Raw genomic sequence first — 25,230 nt, forward strand, 5'->3', positions numbered from 1 at the left:
CCGTGTGTGCGGTTCTTATATTTCTAGTTCAACTTTCAATGTCAGGATATACATTACTGTTAAATTATTATTAATTTTAAATTACTATTAAATTGCATAACTGTGTATTGGCAAAACTGTTTGTCATGTGTATTTGGGTGGGGGCGGGGTGTCCGCAGCTGGTAAACTACTTTTAAAATAAAGTAATCATAACCAACTTACTTTTGGAAGGAGTAATCAGTAACCATTAATCACATTAGTTTTTCAAGGTAACTGTGACTGTGTCGACACTATAGTGTACTAAAAAATATTACTAGACTATGTCACTCATCTATTATCCATCTTCTATGCCGCTTACCCTCACTAGGGTCGCGGGTATGCTGGAGCCTATCCCAGCTGACTTCGGGCGAGAGGCGGGGTACACTCTGGACTGGTCGTCATCTATTATTAAAATGACCATTTCAAGGACAGTATATTTTTGGAGCGTTGTTGTAACACAATCGTTAGTCAACTAGGTGAATTTAGTTAATAAATATCTTTTATCGCTGCCTTTTAAGCAATAACAGCACATTATTAAAAACAATATTAAGTCCATTTCGTACCACCTCTTTTTGAACACGTCATGAAAAGGAGTAACGCATAGCTTTATGAAGGTGATATTTTGACAACAATAAAAGATTTATCAGGTAATGATAATTATTATTTTGTGGCCAAACAACACAATCTTCCAAGACAAACTTTTTTGCAACGTTGTTGTGAATAAATTCACATAGTTTTTTTCCTAAAAAAGACTGTGTTATTTATGTTGCATTGGGAATACAAATTAGTTAAAATTAGCTAATATATTTTTTGTTTTTATTTAAAAAAAACTAGGACAATTACGTAGCACCCGCCACGTTGGAAAACGGAACAAGTTTACGTCAAACCACGTGATCCGACAAAGCTCCTCCCTCCTTCTGTTCTAAAACCATTCGGAGATAGGAGGGAGGCGGGCTTTTCACAAATGTTAGCCAATGCTGTGTTCCGATTGTAATAACGTTGCTTAAGTCGCATCCTGGTAGGAGCTGCATATTGAGGTGAGGAGAGAATGCGAATAGAAAGAAAAGTGTGATTACGTCAGTTTATCGTTTTGGCTTACTTTTATTTGAAATATAAAGACGTGCTGACACGGTGTATGCGTGGCCTTCCCGAGTGCAAGCGGTTTTCTGTGTCCACGACACAATGACCAGACGTCTTGTCCGTTAGCATTATGCTAACTTGTCGCTAATGACAACGTCCGGCTTTGCTCGGTAATCTTTCCCTCATCAAAATAGCATTTAACTACATGTCTGCTCTCTTACTTGCAGGTTGCTTGTCATTTTACTTGAAGTTTTGGGGGTTTTGGCCTGCGAGAGAAAAATGTACGGCTCCTTGCGGGTGATGTTGCAGGTGCTGTGGGCCCAGCTCCTATGTGGCTGGGTGCTGGGCTCCGAGCTCACTTTTGAGCTGCCTGACAACGCCAAGCAGTGTTTTTACGAGGACATCACCACGGGGACCAAGTGCACGTTGGAATTCCAGGTGTGTTGACTTCAGTTTTTTGTGCAAATTTGCTTCTATGCATTCTTTGTAACACACAGTGTACAGCCAACTATTGCTGAATGTTGATCCATTCATCAAATTATTAAAATACATCTTGTCATTATGGTCGCGGATGAGCTGGAGGCTATCCCAGCTGACTTTCAGGGCAAGAGGTGGGGTACACCTCGGACTGGTCACCACTCAATCACAGAGCATATAGATACAACCATTCACTCCCATTGACTATTTAGGGTGTAATCACCAGGCCAATCACTGAAAGTCTGGCACGTTTGACTCCTGTGAGTACTGTGAGCCTTGCTCAAGTTCGACACATTTCTCCACCTTTGGAACAATTGGAAGAGGTGGGCCAGAGCACGGTACAACTGCGTGCACACGCAAAGCAGTCGAGATTATCGCTCCTCGCAAATTCTTATGATAACTGCCGCATTTTATAATAGAAGTAAAGCACACAAAGTCCAAATCATCCAAACGTCAGAACCCACACAGCACGCTTGATCACCAGCCGCAAAATGTGTGTATATGAAAGATATGTCATGTAGGGGGTATACGATGAAAGTTGGTCAACCCAGGCTTTGCGCTCAAGATGCGACTCGACAAAACCTAACATCCACAATCAGACTTGATATGTCCCGCGACGGTGGTTATCAATTTACTTTGTCAAGTCCGTTCTTTGGCGCGTTCACATGAAAGGGGGCGTTTGACGTCATATTACTCGACTTCTGCTGAAAAGGGAAGCGATCCCAGCCAGTGGATTTCACAAAAAATGAGTATGTAATTATTGTGGAGCGTTATAGGGAGATCCCAAAAGATTACGACTGCTAACAGCAACACTGTCCACTGCCAATAGAGCGAGGAAGGGACAGCTGACAGAATAATGCTGAGCATGTTTGGTTTGGTTTAGTTTATTTGAACATGAAGGTGACAATGGAATACATCTCATGAGTCATTCTTTCACAGTTCCACATGTTCAAAAAATGCAAGATGGCGCCCTCCGTGGCAGACGTCTCTGTTTCACTCTCCCGTTTGTTTCTACTTTTTGCTATTTTATTGTTCATGTTTATTGATGAGACTGAGGTGGAGAGGGTGAAAACCTTCAAGTTCCTTGGCACACACATCAGCGAGGACCTCACCTGGTCTCTCAACACCCAACAAATCATCAAGAAGTCCCAAAGGAGACTGTACTTCCTGAGGAGACTAAGGAAATTTGGCATGCCCACCACAATCCTTAGTTGCTTCTACAGATGCATTATCGAAAGTGTCCTTACCGCCTCCATCACTGTTTAGTACGGTAACTGTACAACACGTGATAGGAAGGCACTCCAGCGGGTGATCAAGACCTCACAGAACATTGTTGGGGCAGCCCTCCTCTCACTGCAAGACATTTATAAATCTAGAGTCCTACGCAGAACACACAATCTCATCAAGGACAGCACACATCCACAACACTCAGTATTCACACTCCTACCGTCAGGCAGACGCTACAGGAGTTTGAAATTCAGGACCACAAGGCTGGCAAACAGCTTTTACCCACAGGCCATCAGGCTTCTCAACGAAGCACTCACACACGCCGCATGCAACACACACACACACACACACACACACACACACACACACACACACAGTCATAGCACTTTATTATTTATTTATTGATTGTTTTATTTATTTGTATTAATGTCTCTTCTGTTGTTTTTGCTTAATTTATTGGTATTTATGTTTCTGATGTTCTTATTCATTTTCTTGTTTTTCTTTTTTTTTCTGGGAGAATGAACAGAACAAGAATTTCATTGCATAGCAGAACTACCTGTTTTACTGTGCATATGACAATAAAACTCTTGAATCTTGAAAAGGAGTAGGAAGAAGCAAAGCTTATTTAATCCTACCCCCCGTCTATTCCACACTTGTACAGTACATATTATTAACTTCCTGCATTCCATGTCAGAATAATAATAAATAACAGTAAGCAGACAAAAAATGTATGTATATATATGTGTATATATATGTGTGTGTATGTGTGTATATATATATATATATTTATATATATATATATATATATATGTATATATGTGTGTGTGTGTATATATATATGTATGTATATATGTGTGTGTGTGTGTGTGTATATATATGTATGTATGTATGTATATATATATATATATATATATATATATATATATATATATATATATATATATAAACTTTAAAAAAAAAACTGACAGAACAATCATTGTGATGATCAAGAATCTTCTGCCTGTAGTTCTCGCATATAAATGTTTTAAGTTTAATTTTCCTCTAAGATCATATTTCTCCTCTCTGAATGACAAATACTGTATGAGGTTTTTGGGTATTATTCTAGCGGTTTGAAAAAGTACTAAATCTTCAAATTTTAATATCTGTGATTTTAAAAATAAAGGGTTTGTATGTTCTCTATACCTGGTATTATAAATGATCCTCACAGATCTTTTTTGCAGTACAGTGAGTGTGTGAAGATTGCTTTTGTAATTATTACCCCATATCTCCACACAATACGTTAAATATGGTAATACTAAGGAACAATACAGGGTGTGGAGTGATTTTTGATCAAGAACATATTTTGCTTTATTCAATATAGAGATGCACTAAGTCCCCTACTAACGAACATCCGACGTGCGAACATTCGGAGATACGAACACAAGCCGACTGGTATATTTTTTCATGTGTTTTGCCTTATAAGTCCATATTTATACTGCTACATGCTTGACCGGCAAACCCATATTTATACTGGTACATGTTTGACCAGCAGTGGGCACTGTGACACTGCTAATGGGACCAACAGTTACAGGAAGAGGAGAGAGGAAGGCTTAGAGTTTTATGATACAACCCGGACAGAGCGTGTGATTTAAAGTTTATGAAGTGTTAATAGGCCTGCTTAATTCTACACCACCCACAGAACACTACCTCTTTTAGAAGAGTCTAACGACGACGATTTGTCCTTTTTTTCAATCCTCCTATTAGTCAAGTACATGACTATAATATTCCCTCTTACACACTCTTAAGATAGTGGTTAGCTTGTTTTTGTAAGTCTCATACTTTTGTTCTGCTTCTGTAGTTTGTTGAATGATGAATGTCCTGTATAGTGTGTTCTTCTTCTTACAGGCGTTTTTTAGTCCTTTTGTCATCCATGGCTGGTTATTTTTCTTTTGCTTCTTGGACTTTTCTTGCCAGGGACAGTTCTTATGGTAGAGCTCCATATAAGTACCTAGAAAGTTGTCATATGCTTCATCCACATCTTTTGCACTGTAGACCCTCTCCCAACTTTGTTCTTCTAGGCCACATGAAGAACAACGTCATTTTATGTGGCCCGCGAGAGCAATTAAATAGGTCAAAAGTGTGCTTTGATTAAAAAAACTACATTTCCCACAATGCCTTTCGACTACTATACGAAGTGACAGCTCACCGCCACTAAACGGCAGTGTCTCCACATCAATGCCATCGAGTTGAATTGACAAATAAATAATGATCCCAAAATGTCCGGGGAGAGAAAAGTTGATGCGGATGGAAGACCGTTTCAAGAAAGATGGGAAGGCAGGTACTTGTTTGTGCTTCAAGGAGAAAGACCGGTATGTCTTTTGTGTTACGAAGCTGTGTCGGTTGTTAAAGAGTACAATCTGCGTCGGCATTTTGACACTAAACACGAAGTTAATTACGCCAAAGCTAGCCTTCAAGAAAAGCAACAAATTGCCCAAGAATTAGAAGGCAAACTGCAGTTGCAGCAGTGTGGGGTCACGAAATCCACAGCCAAAAACAATGCGGCAGTGGAAGCTAGCTTTATTGTGGCTGAAGAAATTGCCCACGCTTCCAAGTGTTTTTCAGAGGGAGCGTTTTTTGAAGCAGTACATGCTAAAGGTCTGTGAGCAGGTGTGTCCCGACCAATTACAGACTTTACAAATATCAGTTTTTAGGTTAGTTACTAACCTAAAAACTTGACCAATATAGTTGTAAACTGAGTCAACTTTTATTTTGTAATTTTTAGTTGATTACATATTATTTACGTGTAGCTGCTGTTGCAATTATTTAGTATTTGCAGGTTTTATGTTTGCATGCAGACAAATGATTGTAGTCAAACCATCAGTTGGATGCAAGACTGTGCAGGCTTTTTTTTGTAAAATGCTATATCTGTCATACATGTTAGCAGCTCACAGTTGTTGATTTTACAGTAATTAAGCCCATTTTAACTTTGACAAAAACCTTTTGAACAAAAACTTGAGTTTTATGTTATTTTTCTTAATTCACTTGGATAGTTTGATCCTTGATTGATGGAGTAGTGTGGGTTTCATAAGCTGACAAATTCAAATGATTTATGTTATAACAGAGCAACAAAAATATATTTTTTTTCTCTGCAACTGTAATGTTTGTCACTTGAATAAGTCATAAATGTAGAGTTATTTAACATTAAGGAGTTGTTATGTTTATTTTACATTACATTTGATTACATTTAGTTTTATTTATAAGTTACATTTGGCCCTTTGAGGACAGCCATTATGTCGATGTGGCCCTAAGTGGAAATGAGTTTGACACCCCTATTCTAGGCCTTTCCTAAAGGCACAGATTCTATCCTCTATCCTCTGTCCGCAGTCTTTGAAAAGTCTTTTTTGCCTCCACCTGTCTTTTATTATAATGTTCATTGTAAATTGTGAACACTGGAAGATGATCACTAATGTCACTAATTAGCAGGCCACTGATAGTATCGTTATCAAAGTCATTGGTGAATATATTATCGATAAGGGTGGCACAGTGGTCTGTTGTTCTACTTGGTCTAATGATTTTAGGATATAAACTCAAGCTATACATAGTGTCTGTGAAGTCGTCTATTTCCTTGTACTTGTGTGGGTTCAAAAGATCAATATTGAAGTCTCCACATATAAAAATAGTTTTTTGACCTATGCCTGTAAGCGTTGTCTTAATCCAATCCTCAAACATTCCAATCTTTGACTTTGGAGTTCTATACACACAGCTTATTAGCACATTTTTGCTTTTGTCTTTACATATTTCAATTGTGATGCATTCTAAAATATTATCAATGACAAATGACATATTCTTTACCATTTTGTAGTTCAGATGTTTGTCCACGTATACGGCCACACCTCCTCCATTTGAATTGTTCCGAATTGCACACATCATTTCTTATCCTTCCAGCTCAAAGTCCATTCCTTTGTTGGCATGGATCCGAGTTTCTGAGATTGCTATTACTTTGAAAGGTTCTTTGAATTGATTCAAATATTGTTTGATGTTAGTAAAGTTTGCATACATGCTTCTGCTTTTTATGTGGATGATGGATAACTTGTCGTCGTTGATGAAGCTGTTGTTATATTGCTCCTCCGTATAATAACAGCAGTCATTGGTAATATGAGAGAAAAAATTTGAGTCCGGATCAATGTCTTTTTCCATATCCAATTGTTTGTGAAGCAAAAAGTGTCCAATTGTAGATCTTCCTGTGGCATATTAGAGCTGTTTTCTTCCATGTCGGGAGGCCTCAGTAGATGAGGTCTTTGACAACAAGAACTCTGGCCTCTGGTCCTCCATTTACTTTGATGACGATTTTGCAATTTGCACTCCGTGTTCCTTGGATCCTTCCTTGCTTCCTCAGATCACGTGCTTTCTTAGCAATTTCAGCGTTGCGCTTTGTCAGGTGGTCATTCATGTAGACCAGGGGCGTCAAACTCGTGCCATGGAGGGCCGAGATGCTGCAGGTTTTCTTTCCAGCCAGTCACTAAAGCAGGTGATTTTAATGATCAACACCTTCAGTTTGAGGGAAGGAGCTCATCAATTAAATCACCTGCTGAAGAAACTGGTTGGAGAGAAAACCTGCAGCGTCTCGGCCCTCCAGAGCACAAGTTTGACACATGTGATGTAGACGTTTGTTCCTTTTAAGCTTCTTTCCTTGTTTCAGCAGAGCAACCTTGAATTTCCTATTAGTGAAGTTGACGATGATGACGGGTGTCGTGCGATTCCTGCCATACAGTGGGATACAAGTATCAATACATTGGATGTCTACATCCACCTCCTTCGATTGCAAAAAATCAACAACTTGTTGCTCCGTTGAGGCGACATCCATTTCATCTGGTTCGTCAGTATTCGCCACTGCTTTGGCATAGGACATTGGTTTGATTCGAGGTCCCGTCATGACCACGTCATTCATTCTCGTGTTCTGATCCATGTCATCTATGGTGATTTTCAGCTGCTCAATGATTTTATCTTTTTCTTCACATTCCTTTTTGAGAGTGGCACTCAATGCTGCATTACTTTCCTGTAATTCTTTATTCTCCACTCTCCAAACATTGCATTTCCTTCCTTAATAACCCCATTTCATTTTGCAATGCTTTATTCTCCGCTCTCTGACCTTGAACTTCCTTCCTTAGGGACCCTATTTCTTTTTGCATCTCACCATTGACTCCTCTCAGACCTTTAATTTCCTCTCGCATACCTTGAACTTCTCTTTGCGTGGAGGTGGAAATATCCGCAATTTGCTGCAATTGCTTTTAATTCCTGGTGGTCGTGTGAGCATATCTGTCCGATTCCCATGTCTGAAAATCTTGCTTATAGATGGATAATATCATCAGGGAATGCGCTTTTTTTTTTTTCTTCTCCATGTTCCCTCGGGAACCTCGTAGGTTCTCAATAAATGGTGACTCCATCTCCGAATGAGTTAAACAGTGAAACAGTGTCCCTTTCAGAGCTGGATTTAAGCTGAAAGCCTGGACATAACCTGGTCCTGACCTGTTTATGAATTTAGCCAACGTTTCAATGGTGATACAGCTGCTTTAAAAGAGCGCTACCTTCGCTGAACACGTAAGTCCGGCTTGCAACACAACACAGCTTGCTAACCCACTAAACTCGCTTTGCAGAATACCCCCCATTGCGATCGCTCCTTGCAAGTTCTTAATGATAGTGTACACATTTTATAATAGAAATAAAATACGAAAACTCCAAAAAAAACATAAATCAGAGCCCATAGCATGCTTGCTCAACAGCAACTACATTACTGTTCCTAATAAAGATGTGTTATTTAGAGTTTGCCATTGCTTCTAATGATAACCGACACATTTCAGAATAGGAATGAAATACAAAAACTCAAAGTAATCCAAAAGTCAGAACCCACAGCACGCTTGCTCACCAGTCACTAAGTGTGTGTGTACATAACAAAGACGTGTTATGTAGTAATTGCCATTGCTCCTAATGATTCCTAATGATAATGGACACATTTAATAATAGAAATAACAAAAAAAAAGTCAAAATAATCCAAAAGTCAGAAGCCAAAGCACGCTTTCACACCAGCCACTACATTCGTGTGCATAGTAGACGTGTCAATTAACACGATCAATCCTCAAAAGTTACTCATGGTATCTGATTTATTTCGTAATAGAAATAATAATAATAATAATAAGTCATAACCCACAGCATGCTCGCTTGTAGGCGACTGCATTTGTGTGCCCAATAAAATGTGCCATTTGGCTATGGGGATCACTCCTCTTGTAAGTAATTGACAGCTGCCACTTTATAAGATATAAATAATCAGAAAGACTGGAAATAATCTGGAAAAGTCAAGGGGGAGTGCAGTAATACAGCAGTGCAGAAGTGATGGGACAAGCGCAAATGCTTTGTGTGAGAATGGTGGTCAGGAGAGGGAGGGGGGGAATAGCTCCGACTAAATGACTTCATATCCAATGTTCCTCCCCAGGTGGTGACAGGCGGCCATTACGACGTGGACTGCCGCTTGGAGGACCCAGACGGCACGACGCTGTACAAGGAGATGAAGAAGCAATACGACAGCTTCACCTTCACAGCGGCCAAGGACGGCACCTACAAGTTCTGCTTCAGCAACGAGTTCTCCACGTTCACCCACAAGACGGTGTACTTCGACTTCCAGGTCGGCGACGACCCGCCGCTCTTTCCCAACGAGAACAGGGTCACGGCGCTCACCCACGTAAGTGTTTTCTAAGAACTGCAAGTGATCCAATTTTCGCAGACTGTACTTGGTGTTTTTGAAAATCACTTGCGCTAGCGAAAAGGTTGAGCGAGCGAGAGAGGGAGGGACTGACAGAGCGCATGCAGCGATGTGCCTGCGCACACGACAGTAATTATTGCGCGTTAATAGGGCTCAAAATCTGCCTTTGGTACCTCAAAGTTAAGGCACAAATATAACTCCGTAGACGTTCACCTCCAAAAAAAATATCTGAGCCGCGACGCTGCCGCTCGTTAAGGGCTGGCCCTTTCTCCTCATTCTGAGCCAACAAGCCCTATAAGAGTTGTGGTTTGCTCACGGAGCCGATGCCACAAGCCCAACCCCGACCAAGAGCCACAAAAGTCGGGGTGCCGAAAAGTGCGGCTCAGCGGCCATCTGCGGCGGCCCATTGCTCATTTGTCATTGCATCACTGCAGAAACACAATAAAATTTTTAAAAAGAGCAAAAATGATAAAAATACAGCAAAAGGCATCATGAGAAAAACCTGAAATGTTGAAACCAACAACCAGTAAACAACACAAAACGTATATTCAGGTTCACGGCCGAGACCAGGGATCTTGGTCTCAAAAAGGTTGGTGACCACTGCTTTAATCCTTTAAACTGTATTTGGCATTTAGTCATTATTATGCTTGAAAATTCTGAATTTAGGCCAAGAATACATAAAATTTGCTAACGATGCATATTTTTTTTAACCAATAATATATCGTGACCGTACGGTGGCCGAGTGGTTAGCATGTTGGCCACACAGTCAGGAGATCCGGAAGACCTGGGTTTGAATCTCTTGTTGTCTCTTGTTTGCATGTTCTCCCCGCGCGTGCGTGGATTTTGTCCGGGTACTCCGCTTTCCCCCCACATTCCAAAAAACATGCATGTTAGGTTAATTGGAGAATCATATAGGTATGAATGGGAGTGTGAATGGTTGTTTGTCTATATGTGATTGGCTGGCGACCAGTCCAGGATGTATGTGCCCCAGCGTAGCCCCGCGACCCTAATGAGGATAAGCGGCATAGAAAACGGATGGACAGATAATTGACCGTACTCGACCATAAAACAGTGGTCATGTATTAATACATTTTTGAAAAACCGTAGTGAGGGACGACTGTATTTAAATTCAGTCAAGTCTTTTTGTAACGTGGCTCACTTTTTGAAGGATTGCAATGAAGCATTTGAACCCCTCGTTGATTTCGGATTCTTTTCAACACAATCTCAGCTGGAGTCGGCCTGCGTGTCCATCCACGAGGCCCTCAAGTCCGTCATCGACTACCAGACGCACTTCCGCCTACGCGAGGCACAGGGACGCAGCCGGGCCGAGGACCTGAACACGCGCGTCGCCTTCTGGTCCATCGGCGAGGCCATCGTCCTCCTTGTGGTCAGCATCAGCCAGGTGCTGCTACTGAGGAGCTTCTTCTCTGACAAGAAGACCACGACCACCCGCATGGGATCGTAACACTGCTGGGACGGCGGTTGCGGTGTTTCTGTCCTTGCCTGGCTTGTATGCAATGAGTGGCTTTAGAACAGCAGGTGAAAATTTGGATCATATTAAACTTTGAAACGTATACAACACTGCTGTTCTAAGAGACTCCTTGCAAATAAGTTTTCTACAAAGAGATTTGAAACAAGTTTAGAAGGGGTACAAAACAAAGATTGTGCTTTTAAATATCTACTACTGGTGTAAAGCAAGTCCCTTCAGTATTGTTTTTTTGCCATGCATATTTTAATGATGTCCCTTTTTTTGTTTTTTATGTGTGGAAAAATTCCCAAAATTATGTCACTCTCATCTCGCACCCTTTGTTTCTGAGTTGTCGTCGATTTTGACCTGAAATAAGTCATGTAGGGTTGTGGTGACATTAACACTAAAACAAATGTTTGATAAGAAAATGACCCAAAACAGATCAAAACAAGTTTGTTTTTTTTAATCTCACCTGTCATGGTTACAAAAAGTAAGACATTGAGGGTTCTAGCTAGTGCTCTTCAAATTGTATTTATCTTGGTAAGACTTCAGCAACACTGCATTCTACACAATTTTTAAAATCATATTTACAAATGCGGTACAGCAAGCTTGTACCTGTAAAACCATGCAATACATGAGGTCAGTTTATATTGCATTTCGCTAAAAACATTTGAGCCTGTAAAAAGAACTGTTACAGCAAAAGACCAATCTGATGAAGTTCAGTAATGAATTTGCATGCAGAATGTAACAGGGAAAATACATCTCATATTGTATGAAAAATCTAAGTAACAGTGGCTGTTTAATTCCAAAATGTTTTTTCTCAACACAACCCTTGGGACTGTAGTTTAACCCCACCACCCCCCATGCTGGAAGCTTTCTGGTAGTTAAACCTTCCTGTTTGGCATTTGTGGCTTGGGTTTTGATATTTTACCTGTGCACTGATGAGTGTTTATTAAAAAAAAAAAAAAACATTCTGAAGCACTCTGCGGAGATGTTAAGTTATTTGGATGGCTGAATGAATAAACTGCCGAAACTGAAAGTGTTTTTTTTGCCCATTTTAGCCTTTAGAGGGCGATAGAATCAAACGCCGGCCAATTGTATTTCCAGCGCACTGTTTCACATTTTATTTGGTGGCTAGAAAACAGCTAAACCGGATTAAATTGCTGTTAAATTTGTTGTTGGAACATTTTATTCAATTCAAAAAGAAAATGGGGAGTATTTGTCACGTTGCAATTGGCTGAAGCTGTATTAAGCTAGCCGCTCTGTGATTGGCCACCTGACACGTCAATCATTCCTCTGGAGGAGTGAAATAGGGGAGACCAGCGCAAGTCATTCGACAGAAAGTGAGTCGTGATCATCCGGGAGAACCGTGGGTGGATGGACACCCTTCCGTGTTTACCTCACCTTGGGCGCTGAGATTACTTGTCCGGCTCATTGTGGTTTGACTTTTTTTGTGTCCTTTTTTGTGGTGACGTTCCTCGTTTGTGCGCATTGACCCTGACCGAAAGCGAGACAGACAAGCCGCCCTGAAGGCTAAGCTAGGACGGGTGGGGGTGGATTCCCCCTATTTTGACCCGCTTTGGGTAAACGACACAGTTGCCTTCGTATGAGTATGACAGCCGTGGAAAGTACAATTCATGGAGGCTTCCTTCTGGGAGACAAATATATTTCACTGGGTGAGTACCAGATGAACCAGCAGGAAAGGGAAGCTTAGCTAAGCTAGTCGGCTAGCTTGCTAGTTGGACGAAGTTGGCTAGCGACAAATGCGTTACCGGACACAAGGGACACATACAAGGTTTAATTATATAGAGTTATTTGATTTGAATCCACTGCAAGTGAGCCATGACAACATTTGGATTGTAAAGTGGAGAGGAATTAAGCCTGGAGCGCCAGCTAGCAGCTTTGTTAGCTTTAAAGTCGAGCTGTAAACAAAGGCTGCCCTGCACACTGACATCCTCCTGTTTTTAGCGTCGTTATTGTTCTTGTTATAATACAAACCAACATGGATTTAAAGACGGCAGTGTTCAACGCAGCCAGAGACGGCAAGCTCCGGCTCCTCCAGAAGCTGTTGGAGAACAAAGATGGACCAGAGGTGACTAAGCTTATGGGCGAGAAGACCAACGGCGCCACCCCGCTCCTCATGGCCTCCCGCTACGGTCACCTGGACCTGGTGGAGTACCTCCTGGAGTGCTGCTGTGCTCCGGTCGAGATGGGCGGCTCTGTCAACTTCGACGGGGAAACCATCGAGGGTGCCCCCCCGCTTTGGGCCGCGTCCGCCGCCGGGCACTTGAAGGTGGTGCAGTCCCTTCTGGGCCACGGAGCCTCCGTCAACAGCACCACGCTAACCAACTCGACCCCCCTGAGGGCGGCCTGCTTCGACGGCCACCTGGACATCGTCAAGTACCTGGTGGAGCACAAGGCGGACCTGGAGGTGGCCAACAGGCACGGACACACCTGTCTCATGATCTCCTGCTACAAAGGACACAAGGAGATTGCACAGTACCTGCTGGAGAGAGGCGCTGATGTCAACCGCAAAAGTGTAAAAGGTCAGTGGAGCATTGCACTCAACTATACTATGTTGACACGAAAATAAGGCAACCCTGAAAAAATAATGTCAAGGCTCTTTACACACAGAGCAGGTCTAGAACCATGAGTCGAGCGAAAACTCCCTTTTTAGGGAAGAAAATTGTTTACCATTTGTTGGGTATTCTAAAGAATTTTTCCCGTAGAAGATACTGGTTTAGTAATAACATTTTTGAGGAGTCAAACTTTTTCCCTCAGAAAATTATTACTGTCTTGACCCGAATATAAGGTGACCCTTGTTTATTTCGAAGTAAATATTTTTTTTTAAACAAAATTAACAAATTAAAATTTCCAGGATAAAAAAAAAAAAAAAAAAAAAACTTTAATACAAATTTTTTTAAAGCCTCCATGGTTGTTGATGACTGTTGTTCATTGATGAAAAATACCGTCTTATATTCGGGTCAGTACAGTATTATCCATCTAGATACAAAATATGATTATAACAATAATCATGCTTAATTTTTTTTTTTTTTTAGCAGATCACACTTCTGCTGTAACTAAAACGGGCAGTGTAAATATTAAAAACACCGCTCGGCTCATGTGATGATGAATGGACAGATAATGAGACAGCCTGGCTGGACCCTTGGGTTGACTGTTGGCAGCGCTGTTGTGGTTACCTTATTTAGCTTCAGTGTGATCCCCTGCAGCTCTATACCCCGCTCCCCCCCTCCCAAACAATATTAAACATATTATAGATACCTCTTGGACGGTGTCAATCAAAACTGAGCGGAGTTGTTTTACAGTCATCAGTTGGAAACAATAAGTCAAGCCATAGCATATGACTCATCCCACTAAACTGAACAGTCATGGTAGAAACTATGTCATTTCTGACTCTGGGCGTGTCCAAAACATCTTACCAGCGTCATTCAAACCTCAATGCCCCAGGAATAACCTGTAAATTTTGGTTGCGTGTCCTGTCCAAACTACAACACACCCCATTCACCTTAAGTACTCCAAACATTACCCGCTAACGCTTCCTGTGTGGAATGATACATCCATTTGTGGCGCCCCCTATGGGTTGTGGTCAGAATGCTTTGGAAGACATGCTAGCATACATGTATTCAAGATTCAGTATTGCAGATTTCCACAAAGTTTTTGCTCCTGCAACAACGTTGTGCTTGATGGCGGCCATGTTTTTCGACCAGTCTTGATCCAATTTTACACACACTTGCTTCTATGTCCCCGAAAGGTGCGTGCCAAATTTTGTGATGATTCGACTTAACATCATAAACTTGCAGTGGGTTTTTTTGTGCAGCGCTTTGAGCTGTGTGAGAAATTTCAAGTCAGTCTGATTTATGGGTGTCAAACGTTGGGATTGCATAATCTGTTTAATTCTGTATTGGGACCATCTTTTCTTAAGTATCAGGTCCTTTTTAATTATTCGGTCTTTACAGTGGCTGTTCTATACTGCTTTAGACAGCAAACAAGTTGAGACTGAATAAACAGCGCCCCTGCTGGTTGCACTCCCAATTATGTATGTTTCATTTATTTCTTAGTACCCTCATTGTAGCAATACACAATAGCAATTGTAGCAATACACATATATCAATTCTACACAATCGATTGTTCAAGCAGTTAATATGGCGTTATCTAGTACAACCAATAAATATAGTCTTATAGTTTTGAGCAGTGTTCCAAATTAGAGGCCAACAATTGCCTACTTTCCGTTTTTCTGGATTGGATGACCTAAATTGTGCTTTTACAACAGGATTTAATCTTGCAGATAAGATTGAGACAAACACGTGACGTTTTTATTATGCGCACATGTCACCGCTTTAGTCAAAGCAGAACATCTAACAAGAGTGAATGAACGTCAGTGAGCCACGGTGTCTCTCTGCCATTTTTCTGCAGTCTAGCACAGGGGTGTCCAAAATGCGGCCAGGGCGACATTTGATGCCCACGGCTGTGTTTTTTTTCGTTTGTTTTTTATTGGCACATTCTAAAAATATAATTTAAAAAGACAGCAAAAAGAGCATGATTGAGAGAAAAAAGTTGTAATCTAACAAGAAAAAGTGACAATTTTTATGAGAATAAATTCACATTATGAGGAAAAACGTCATTTTAGTAGCAGAGTTAACTTAGACTTGGACTTTATTGATCGACCAAGGAAATTGCTTGGTTACGGTAGCTCAATTGCAGAAGAAAAAGACAAATGCTCTTAAATAAAATGCAATATGGAGAATATATAATAAAACAAAAAGACTAAGATAAATTAAAAGAATATCAGAAACAAGATTTACATATTTACAAATAGTGTGTAGAATATGGTGTATAAGATTAAATATACATTTTATTACAAGGGAGGGCAGACAGTACAGTGCAATAAGGTGAATCATCTTTTACAGACCGGTGAGGTGATGGCATGTGGAATGAATGAAGTCCTGTAGCGTTTACTGTGGGAATGGAACAGGAGGAGTCTGTTGGAGAATGAGATCCGCTGCTGAGTGAGTGAGTGAGTGGGTGGGTGGGGTTGTTCATGATGAAAAGCATATTATATTATATATTCCTAATATATTTAAGAAAAATTGTGTTTTTCGTTGTATAGTTTATAAGTTATAATATTATGAGAAACAAACAAAAATAGTTAATTTTTTTTTTAATTAGGTTGGGGGGGGGAACTTATATATATACTTATATATATATATATATATATATATATATATATATATATATATATATATATATATATATATATATATATATATATATATATATATATATATATATATATATATATATATATATATATACTTATATATAATATTTTAGAAATAAAGTCCAAATATTATTGGAATAAAATCATCATATTGCGAAAGGACAATTAAAAACAAAAAAAATATTTAACAAGAAGAGCAAGGTTGATACTAATTTTTCACCTGCATCACAAAGCTGAGATGCAGTTTTTTTTCTTGAAATGTATATAACTTCACGTGTATCAACATGTGTTGCTTCACAAAATATCAAAGTGGCCCATGCATCATTTCATTTTTGACTATGCAGCCCTCGCTGGAAAAAGTTTGGACACCCTTGGTCTAGCAGGAAAAAGTGGCCATTACAACTTTTCTTCTGGCCATGAAGTACAGGCAATATTTGATTGAACACCTCAGTGTACTGTATGCTGTAAGTGTATACTGGCTTGCACTCATTCACACACGGTGCTGCATCCGTTATGGTCTCTGCAGACACCCTCAGGGACGCGAATGTTCACCGTCGACTGTCTCGGCTGAGCTCGGGATCAGTTGGACTCAAAAGTGCGGCGGAGGGTAAACGGACAACAGTTTAATCAAGAACATCCCTAAAGTCTAAATCAGGTGCAGCAAGCAGCTCTACGGCTGTGACATTAATCCTCAAATACACGCTTAAAGTCGGCCAACTCTAATGAATAACATTATTGTTGCAGTCGGTGCACTGGAAACAAGTTGCATCACTTAACCTTTTTTCTTTTTTCCATGAGATGTCCTAAAATATCTCAAATGCTTGGTATGTGGGTCAAACTCCCAAGCATGAGATTTCACAGTAATTCTGCAGTAGTACTGTACTTCCAAGGCAAGTGATAGCACCATTAGGTACACCTGCCAGCACAAAAATGACTCACTCCTGACTACTGTACACTTTGTTTGCACTTGCTCAGAAATACCACGCAGTCTGAAATCTCTGGCTCGCCAGGTTTTACGTGTGATGCGACCTGCCTCCCTGCCGTGTTGAAAACAAACCCCGCGCACAGGTTGTCAGGTGAAGACACTATTAGGCTTGGGGGGAATCCTTGTAAAGCTTTGTAGTAGCTGGAACACCTTGTCATTTGCTGTTGGAGTGAAAGAGATTTACACGCAGCAACACGTCGCGTACTTGAGAAAGCCGCTCTTGTGATTTCCGTGAAGAATGGTCTTCCTTCTACTCATGTGCAACGAGCTGAAACAGACCTCATTGCTCCTGATTTTGCAGCGTCATTAATTTATTCTAAAAGTGTGAACGAAAACCGAGGCATTTTTTTCTTCTGGACATAATGTAAATACAATTTATCCATCCAAAAAATGAACAAAAAATACATTTTACAGGGAATAGTTATAGTTTTAGGTGCAGAAAATGACAATGAAGTAATTATAAATGCCAAACTAAATTGCCAAATGAACATTTAACATAATTTTTACATTTATTGAAGACTGTTGTTGGTAAAAGACAGTGAGGAGCGGAGAAGGAAGAAGGGAAGGATGGCATCTTCTTACTTTATGATGACTTTCTTTTCCTGTTTAGTGTTTCTCAACTTCTTTTATAAAAGTGGTAGCACTCGCACTTTGTTTGGGCCCCATGGCGGGTTATTTAGCAGCCGCACGCAATAAAAAATGCACAGACGGTGAGTCAGCAACGCATAGGGTGCTTTGTTTGGGTTCACGCGATTCCCCGGAATGATACAGTGCAGGGCAAACTGACTAAAGTCGTCCCTTGCTACATCGTGGTTTGAATATCGCGCCGTCACGCTATTGCGAGTTTTCACAAAGTAATTAATGATTGCAGTTTGGTAGTTGAGTATGGACTAAATGCATATTTAAGCAAATTGTACTTATTCTTGGCCTAAATCAAGCATTTTCAAGCATAAAAATGGCTAAATAAACAAATACAAGGCAGAAGAAGCGTTGTAATTGTGAATGTAGTATTCTACTTTGGCCAATTGGTGACAGTAATTGTTCGATGAAACAACCACCAGATGTGATCGTCACAACAGGCGCAATAATAACATAATAGTCATAATAATCACACAGGCTACTGTTAGGGCCATAACACACGACAAGCTGAAACACGATTCTGAACCTCCTCTATAAATATGTCTGCTCGCCACTAAGGTCTGCTAGGGAAGACATTTACTGTGACACAGGAGCAGCAGTTTTATTTACATCTTAAATGGCTTATTACTCTTTTATGACATGTACTACATTGGGTAATACGAGTGTAAAGCCACCATCACAATACGTTGATGAGACAATAGCCATCGTAGGAAGTACTGTCCAGAAGAAAATAAACAAGCAACTGCTAACGTGTGGGTCTGTTATCTTAGTTATGTCTTATTTTTTTCTGATTGTATCTACTGTGGGCCGCACGGTGGTCTAGTGGTTAGCATGTTGGCCAACACAATAACAGTCTGGAGATCGGAAAGACCTGGGTTCGATTGCATGTTCTGCGTGGGTTTTCTCAGGGTACTCCGGTTTCTTCCAAAAACATGCATGTTCGGTTAATTGGCCACTCTAAATTGTCCGTAGGTATGAATGTGAATGTGAATGGTTGTTTGTTTATATGTCTATATGTGCCCTGCGATTGGCTGGCGACCAGTCCAGGGTGTACCCCCCTGTCGCCCGAAGTCAGCTGGGATAGGCTCCAGTATGCCCCCGTGACCCTAAAGAGGAGAAGCGGTATAGAAAATGGATAGAAGGATAGTCCTAGGCACTTGGACCAAATGAACCCAAATGAAAATCACAGATACTAGACAGACGGGCGATGTTATATTGCGAAGGATTTTAGGCTGTTCCATAAGATGTGGGCGGGGCATGGCAGCAAACTTTAATCAGACAATTGCCACTAAGCTGTCATAATTGGTACGTATGGAGAAGATGACACCCTGAAGCTTATACATATGTCCTTTTCTGAATTTGTTTCAGCGCCACCCAGTGGCCACAGGAAATGGAATGTGCATGCCCTTGGACTCGTGAACCCTGGGTGGCGTGGGGGTGCGAAGGCCCTTTTCAACACTGTTGGCAGCTTTAATTTCATAAATACTTGCAAATAATGTTAAGTAGCTTTTTAGGAAAGCAAGAAGGAACACTTTATTTATTTTATTTTATTTTATTTTTTTTTACCTCATTCAGTGTCCTACTTTTACTTTTTTGAATACTTTCATGTAGGTCACCTTCCCATAGCTGACGTCATGTTGCCCTTCTTTAGTTGAGAATAAATCAACAGCGCCTCGGCTGGTTGCAGCCAAGTAGTGCACTCCATTTTGCGTGTATTGCCTGGCAACAATCAGTACCATTTAACTTTTAAGTTGTGAATTGAGAGTCTCCAACCTTTTCAATATCCCCTTTTTACCGTGATGTTTTTCTTCTCCACAGGCAATACAGCGCTCCATGACTGTGCAGAGTCCGGCAGTCTGGAGATCATGCGGATGCTGCTGCAGTACAGAGCGTCCATGGAGCAGGACGGCTACGGCATGACCCCTCTGCTGTCCGCGAGCGTCACGGGCCACACGAACATTGTAGACTACCTGACGACACACCACCAGGTGCGGCTTTCTATCACTTATAACTAGGGATGTCGGATAATATCGATATTATGGCCGATGTTGGCATAAAATGTAATATCGGCATTGGGTTTTTCCCTATAATGAATGTGTGTGTGTGTGTGTGTGTGTGTGTGTGTGTGTGTGTGTGTGTGTGTGTGTGTGTGTGTGTGTGTGTGTGTGTAGCATTAGCTAAGTGGCTACAACAACCTCATGGCTCAGAAACGGAAGTACGATAGATAGATAGATACTAAATTCATTTCCAAGATAAATGTCAAACAATATAGTATGTCACCACAATGTGTTAATTCCATGACAGGAGATAGGTGATGTTGGACAATATCTCCAAAATCGGTTATCGGCAAAAAGGCCAATATCGGACATCCCTACTTTTAACCGTAAATGCCTTTTTAGTTGTGTAGTGATGGCAGTAGCTGCATTTGAAGTATCATGAACGGTCAGCATCCAGCCGCTTTATCTACCTCTATGTGCGCTTTAAAATGTTGGTTGCGCAACTTACGCGTGTTGCTCACAGTGAACTCATCAGGGTTATTAATGCTGCCTGAGCAGTTTGCGCCTTACCGCTATTACAACATTGGTTCAGTTGCTGCTGTGTTGTGCAAGTAAATGACCACGGTTTAAGAAAAAAAAATATTATTATTATTATTTATTTATTTATTTATTTTTTTATACCTAGACCAGCCATAAGGAGCGTATCGACGCCCTGGAGCTCCTGGGAGCCACGTTTGTGGACAAGAAGCGAGACCTGCTTGGAGCTTTGAAGTACTGGAAGAAAGCCATGGACTTCAGGTACATGGACGGCAACAACGTGGTCCACAAACCGGAGCCCAAGCAGCTGATCATGGCCTACGACTACGCCAGGGAGGTGAGTCCTTTTAAAGTGTGTCAGGTTGCAAGGCTGGCCTTTTGGGCTCCGAAGTGCTCTCAGAAGCTGATGATTTTGTTGCTTGGACGTTGTCCATTCTCCAGGTGACAAATGGAGAAGAACTGGACGGGCTCATATCAGACCCCGATGAGATGCGCATGCAGGCTCTGCTCATCCGCGAGCGGATCCTTGGCCCGCAGCACCCGGACACGTCTTACTACATCCGATACCGCGGCGCCGTCTACGCTGACTCTGGGAACTTTGAGCGCTGCATCAATCTGTGGAAGTACGCCCTGGACATGCAGCAGAGCAACCTGGATCCCCTCAGCCCCATGACGGCCTCCAGCCTGCTGTCCTTCGCCGAGCTCTTCTCCTTCATGCTGCAGGACCGGGCCAAGGGGCTGCTGGGGACGTCTGTGTCCTTTGAGGACCTGATGGGGATCCTTACCAAGAGCGTGCTGGAGATCGAGCGTGCCATACAGCACAGGAGGTCGCTCCCTCTGGATCCCGCCCAGCTCAGCAAGGCACTCTCCATCATCCTGCACCTCGTCTGTCTTTTGGAGAAGGTGCCGTGCACGACGGAGCAGGACCACTTCAAGAAGGAGACCATCTACAGGTGTGCATATGTCTCAGGCTGTAAATAATTAGAGGGCGCCTGGTGGGATTCACTGTTGTCCCGCACATTTCTGCAGGTTCTTGAAGCTCCAGCCGCGTGGCAAGAACGGCTTCAGCCCTCTCCACCTGGCCGTGGACCGCAACACCACCTGCGTGGGCCGCTACCCGGTCTGCAAGTTCCCCTCGCTCATCGTCACCTCCATCCTTCTCGAGTGCGGCGCCGACGTCAACTGTCGAGACGACGACGATAACAGGTCTGTTTCTCCACCCTGATTTGATTCCAAAAGAATATCATCTTAAAGGCGACGCTTACAATTGTCGACTTGTCACTAAATGTGCCAAGTGCATAAACTTCAGCACGAAATATTCTTATTTCATTTCCCTCCGCAGTTAAAAAGTAAAAGTCAATAAAAATCATATAGATAAAACTTTATTGGCCTTTCACTGGGAAAATGAACGCCCTACGTGATGGGACAAAAAAACTAATGAACAAGTAAGAAGACTCATTTTAGTTTAAAAAAAATATCTGTATAACATTTGGGGGGTATAAATACTGTAGACATCTAACACGTTAAAGATGAGCTATATAAAGCATACTATACAGTAGGACTGCCAGGACTACAAAGAAATATTTCATTATTAGACTGTTTTTTTTTTTATGGTAGATTTTTAGTATATCACAAAAATAAAACTTTCGCTTTAATACTTGTATATTGTAAAATGTCTTTTATAATGTAATATAATTATGAGTTATCCATCAATTATGATTTTCTTTCCCATTGTTGAGAGCTTTTTTTGTCCAATGAGTGGATTTAAAAAAATATTTATTGCACAGTAAATAAATAATAGTAATATTATTATTATTATTATTATTATTGTTATTGGTATTATATGTATGGTGCGAAACACAGGTTGTCTCCAACCATGCAGTCTATTATAGTATAATCATTTATATTAATGTCATTTAGTACACAGGTGTAAATATAGCAAGATGAATTAGTAAAATACAGTCAATACAACAGTAAATACATTTAAAGTGTGAGGTTAATGTGCTTTATGCGTAAAGTAGTAGTAATGATGATGATAAAAGAGGTCAAAAGTGCTTAAATTTGGTGGTGGGAGGGAAAAAAAACTGTTTCCAAAATTGGCGTGTGACGCCACTTTTTCCCCCGCTCTGCGCCAACCAGCCCGCTTCACACAGCCGCGTCCAACGGCCACTCGGACATCATGAACCTCCTGGTGTCGTGGGGGACTCACTTCGACAGCACCAACGCCTTCCAGCAGACGGCCTGCGACCTCCTGGACGAGAAGGAGCTGGCCCGGAACGTGGTCCAGCCCATCAACCACACCACGCTGCAGTGCCTGGCCGCCAGGGTCATCATCAAGCACAGCCTCCGCTACCAGGGGAACATCCCCGAAAAACTAGAGGCCTTCGTCCAGCTCCACAGATGATGACTCACGGATGGACGAAGATCACGGTGGAATCCAGCCTCTGTCTCAAACTGGAGAGCCGGGCAAACGGAGGATTGGGTGTTGTGGTGAATTGACACAAAACGCATCTCCGGATAAACTCGGCAAAGGATTTCTACTTGGGTTTTTTTTGTTTGTTTTTTTTGCGCATTAGGAAAACAATTTGGCATATTCCACAATGCTATTTATTATCATCACATGACACTTGAGAGATTTTTCTCCATGCTGGCTCCAACTTCTGCCGCAGGTCTTTTTGTCAAAAACAAAAGATTGCTGCAGTTTGACATCTGCTGGAACTTCAGGTCTACCACCCCCCCCCCCCCCCCCTTTTTTTTGTACTTTTCCAACTGAATTGTCATGCAAGTGTGGATATCTGCCAAGTGGAGGTGTGGATTCTACAGGAGGGGTCTTTTTTAGGGGGTTGGGGGGCGTGGAGGTTTCCACTTCCAAGTGTATAAAAAGCTTTACATATACTGTCCGCTAACACCGCAAGTGCTTTATTCCTTCTATGCACAGGCTAGGCTGTTGGAAAGAGACTGTTTCAGTTTTTAATTCTGTGTCTGCAGTACCTCGTTGCTCCGCGCCGCTCTTTGCCGTGAAAAGAGTGAAGGACTTGAGAGCTTTTACAGATCACGGAGGACAAAATCCCTAATGAATTGCACACACAGCTGCCATAAGAAGCCACAGTGAACAGCCCAGTGAGCACCCCCCCCTCCCCCCAACATAACATAATGTCATATCGCAGGACACCCGCACTCCTCATGAAAGAGTAAGGCTTTGTGAATTATCATGTTTGCACATTAGCTTTTTAGTGGTGTGTGGAGAAGGGGGGGCGGAAAGGGCTCCCTCCATCATTTGTAGGATTTCATAATATGGATTTTGGTTTTTCCACCAGAAAAGCTGACATAGAAAAATGTATGACCACTCACAGGGCAACTTGGTCTGAATCAGCACTTTAATTCACAGCTGAGATTAAGATTGGATCATGGCATTAATCCTGTTCACATCTTAACTAATTTGACAATAAACTCATGTTGCACTTGTACGCTTGTCTGCCCATGTCTTCTTTTTTTATTTGACATGCTTCTACATCCCGATATGGCAACCTAGATTGTTTTCTGATGGCTAGGTGTTCTTCCAAGGATGGTCCCGATATTGCAGCCCGTTTTTGTCCTGTGAAAGTTTTATTCCCGCGACCGTAAGCTTCTACTTCTGAACCGCTCGCACGAAAGAGTGGAAAATGAGTTAAAATCAAGCACCCCTCCTGTGTTGCTGTTTTTTGTGGGGGGGCAAATACACCACACGGTGGCGCTGTTATTAAAAACCGGTAAGTCTGATTGACTTGAAATTTCTCACACTGCTCAAGGCACGCTGTGGGGGGGGGGACACTAACTTCTTACTGTTTAGTTTTTGTTTCTTTTAATTGTGTTTACATTTTTCAATCATTCAACTTTTTTCTCGTAAAAAGTGCAACTTTTCTAGAATACACTTATTTTTTCTATATATTTTGACTTTATTCTTGTAAAATTGCAGCAAAAAAAAATTCAGTTTCTGCTGTTTTTTTGCTTTTCCATTTTCAACTTTCTTGTTGTAAATTGACTTTATTCCAATAATTTTGACTTTATTTCCATAATATCACTTTTCCCCCAAGCCTTTTATGTTTGGGTTTGTTTCTCATAATAATATGACTATTCATTCTTAAATATTTCAACTTTATGCTGCTAAAATGCCTTCTCATAGAAAGTGCAACTTTTCTTCTTGAGAATACACATTTTGTTGTCTTAATATTGACTGTATTTTTGTGAAATTACAGCTGTTTTTACCTTGTAAATATTACTTTACACCCATAATATTTTGGCTTTGTTCTCATAACAGAACTTTTTTCCGGAACTTAATTTCCTTCCTTATTTGTTGTTTCTGAAAGTATTACCACTTTAAAAAAAAAAAAACTTTTTTTGGGTTTCTTATTTCAACTTTATGCTACTGAAATGTTATTTTTACTCATAATGTTATGTTAAAATCATAAAATTGACTTTTTTTTCAGTTGGATTACAACTTTTTTTTCCCCCTAATATTTTTACTTTAATTTTCTTAACTTTTGTTTTTTTTGTTTTTGTTTTTAAATGTTCCGTGAGCCAATAAAAAAAAAAAAAAAGCCTCCCCGGCCGCACTTTGGAAACCCCTGCTTTAGGGTGTTTAGATGAATCGCCACAAAATTTGGTACACACTTTTGGGGGACTGACAAGCCCGTATGTGTCAGATTTGAGCAATGTGGGTTGAAAAATATGGCCGCCATCAAGCATCTTTGCATGGGCATGGGCAGGACTTGGCTACTATTTGACCATTTGTCTCATTGTATTACACGTAAAACATTCTGAACAAGTCGTATACTGTGGACACTGGAAATA

General features: G+C 41.1%; 2 protein-coding genes across 2 annotated transcripts; both read left to right on the plus strand.

Moving 5' to 3' along the window:
* The first annotated feature begins 945 nt into the window (after positions 1-945).
* tmed7 (transmembrane p24 trafficking protein 7) lies at positions 946-12,042 on the plus strand. The gene is made up of 4 exons (XM_054773657.1): positions 946-1,055; positions 1,326-1,536; positions 9,269-9,514; positions 10,764-12,042. Exons 2-4 carry the CDS (start codon positions 1,378-1,380, stop codon positions 10,998-11,000), a joined length of 642 nt encoding a protein of 213 aa, XP_054629632.1. The 5' UTR covers positions 946-1,055; positions 1,326-1,377; the 3' UTR covers positions 11,001-12,042.
* A 175-nt stretch (positions 12,043-12,217) lies between these two features.
* Positions 12,218-24,725, plus strand: fem1c (fem-1 homolog c). The gene is made up of 6 exons (XM_054773656.1): positions 12,218-13,549; positions 19,685-19,854; positions 20,549-20,737; positions 20,842-21,353; positions 21,430-21,606; positions 22,540-24,725. The coding sequence occupies exons 1-6, from the start codon at positions 13,006-13,008 to the stop codon at positions 22,802-22,804; spliced, it is 1,857 nt and encodes a 618-aa protein (XP_054629631.1). The 5' UTR covers positions 12,218-13,005; the 3' UTR covers positions 22,805-24,725.
* Positions 24,726-25,230: the final 505 nt, after the last annotated feature.

This window comes from Dunckerocampus dactyliophorus, chromosome 4, assembly GCF_027744805.1.
Source record: "Dunckerocampus dactyliophorus isolate RoL2022-P2 chromosome 4, RoL_Ddac_1.1, whole genome shotgun sequence".
In the NCBI taxonomy this organism is placed as follows: Eukaryota; Metazoa; Chordata; class Actinopteri; order Syngnathiformes; family Syngnathidae; genus Dunckerocampus; species Dunckerocampus dactyliophorus.

Coding starts and splice junctions, on each gene's coding strand:
- tmed7 (XM_054773657.1), top strand. CDS start 1,378: ATGTACGGCTCCTTGCGGGTGATGTTGCAGGTGCTGTGGGCCCAGCTC. Junction 1,537..9,268: donor AGTGCACGTTGGAATTCCAG/GTGTGTTGACTT, acceptor GTTCCTCCCCAG/GTGGTGACAGGCGGCCATTA. Junction 9,515..10,763: donor GGGTCACGGCGCTCACCCAC/GTAAGTGTTTTC, acceptor ACACAATCTCAG/CTGGAGTCGGCCTGCGTGTC.
- fem1c (XM_054773656.1), top strand. CDS start 13,006: ATGGATTTAAAGACGGCAGTGTTCAACGCAGCCAGAGACGGCAAGCTC. Junction 13,550..19,684: donor CAACCGCAAAAGTGTAAAAG/GTCAGTGGAGCA, acceptor TCTTCTCCACAG/GCAATACAGCGCTCCATGAC. Junction 19,855..20,548: donor ACCTGACGACACACCACCAG/GTGCGGCTTTCT, acceptor TTTTATACCTAG/ACCAGCCATAAGGAGCGTAT.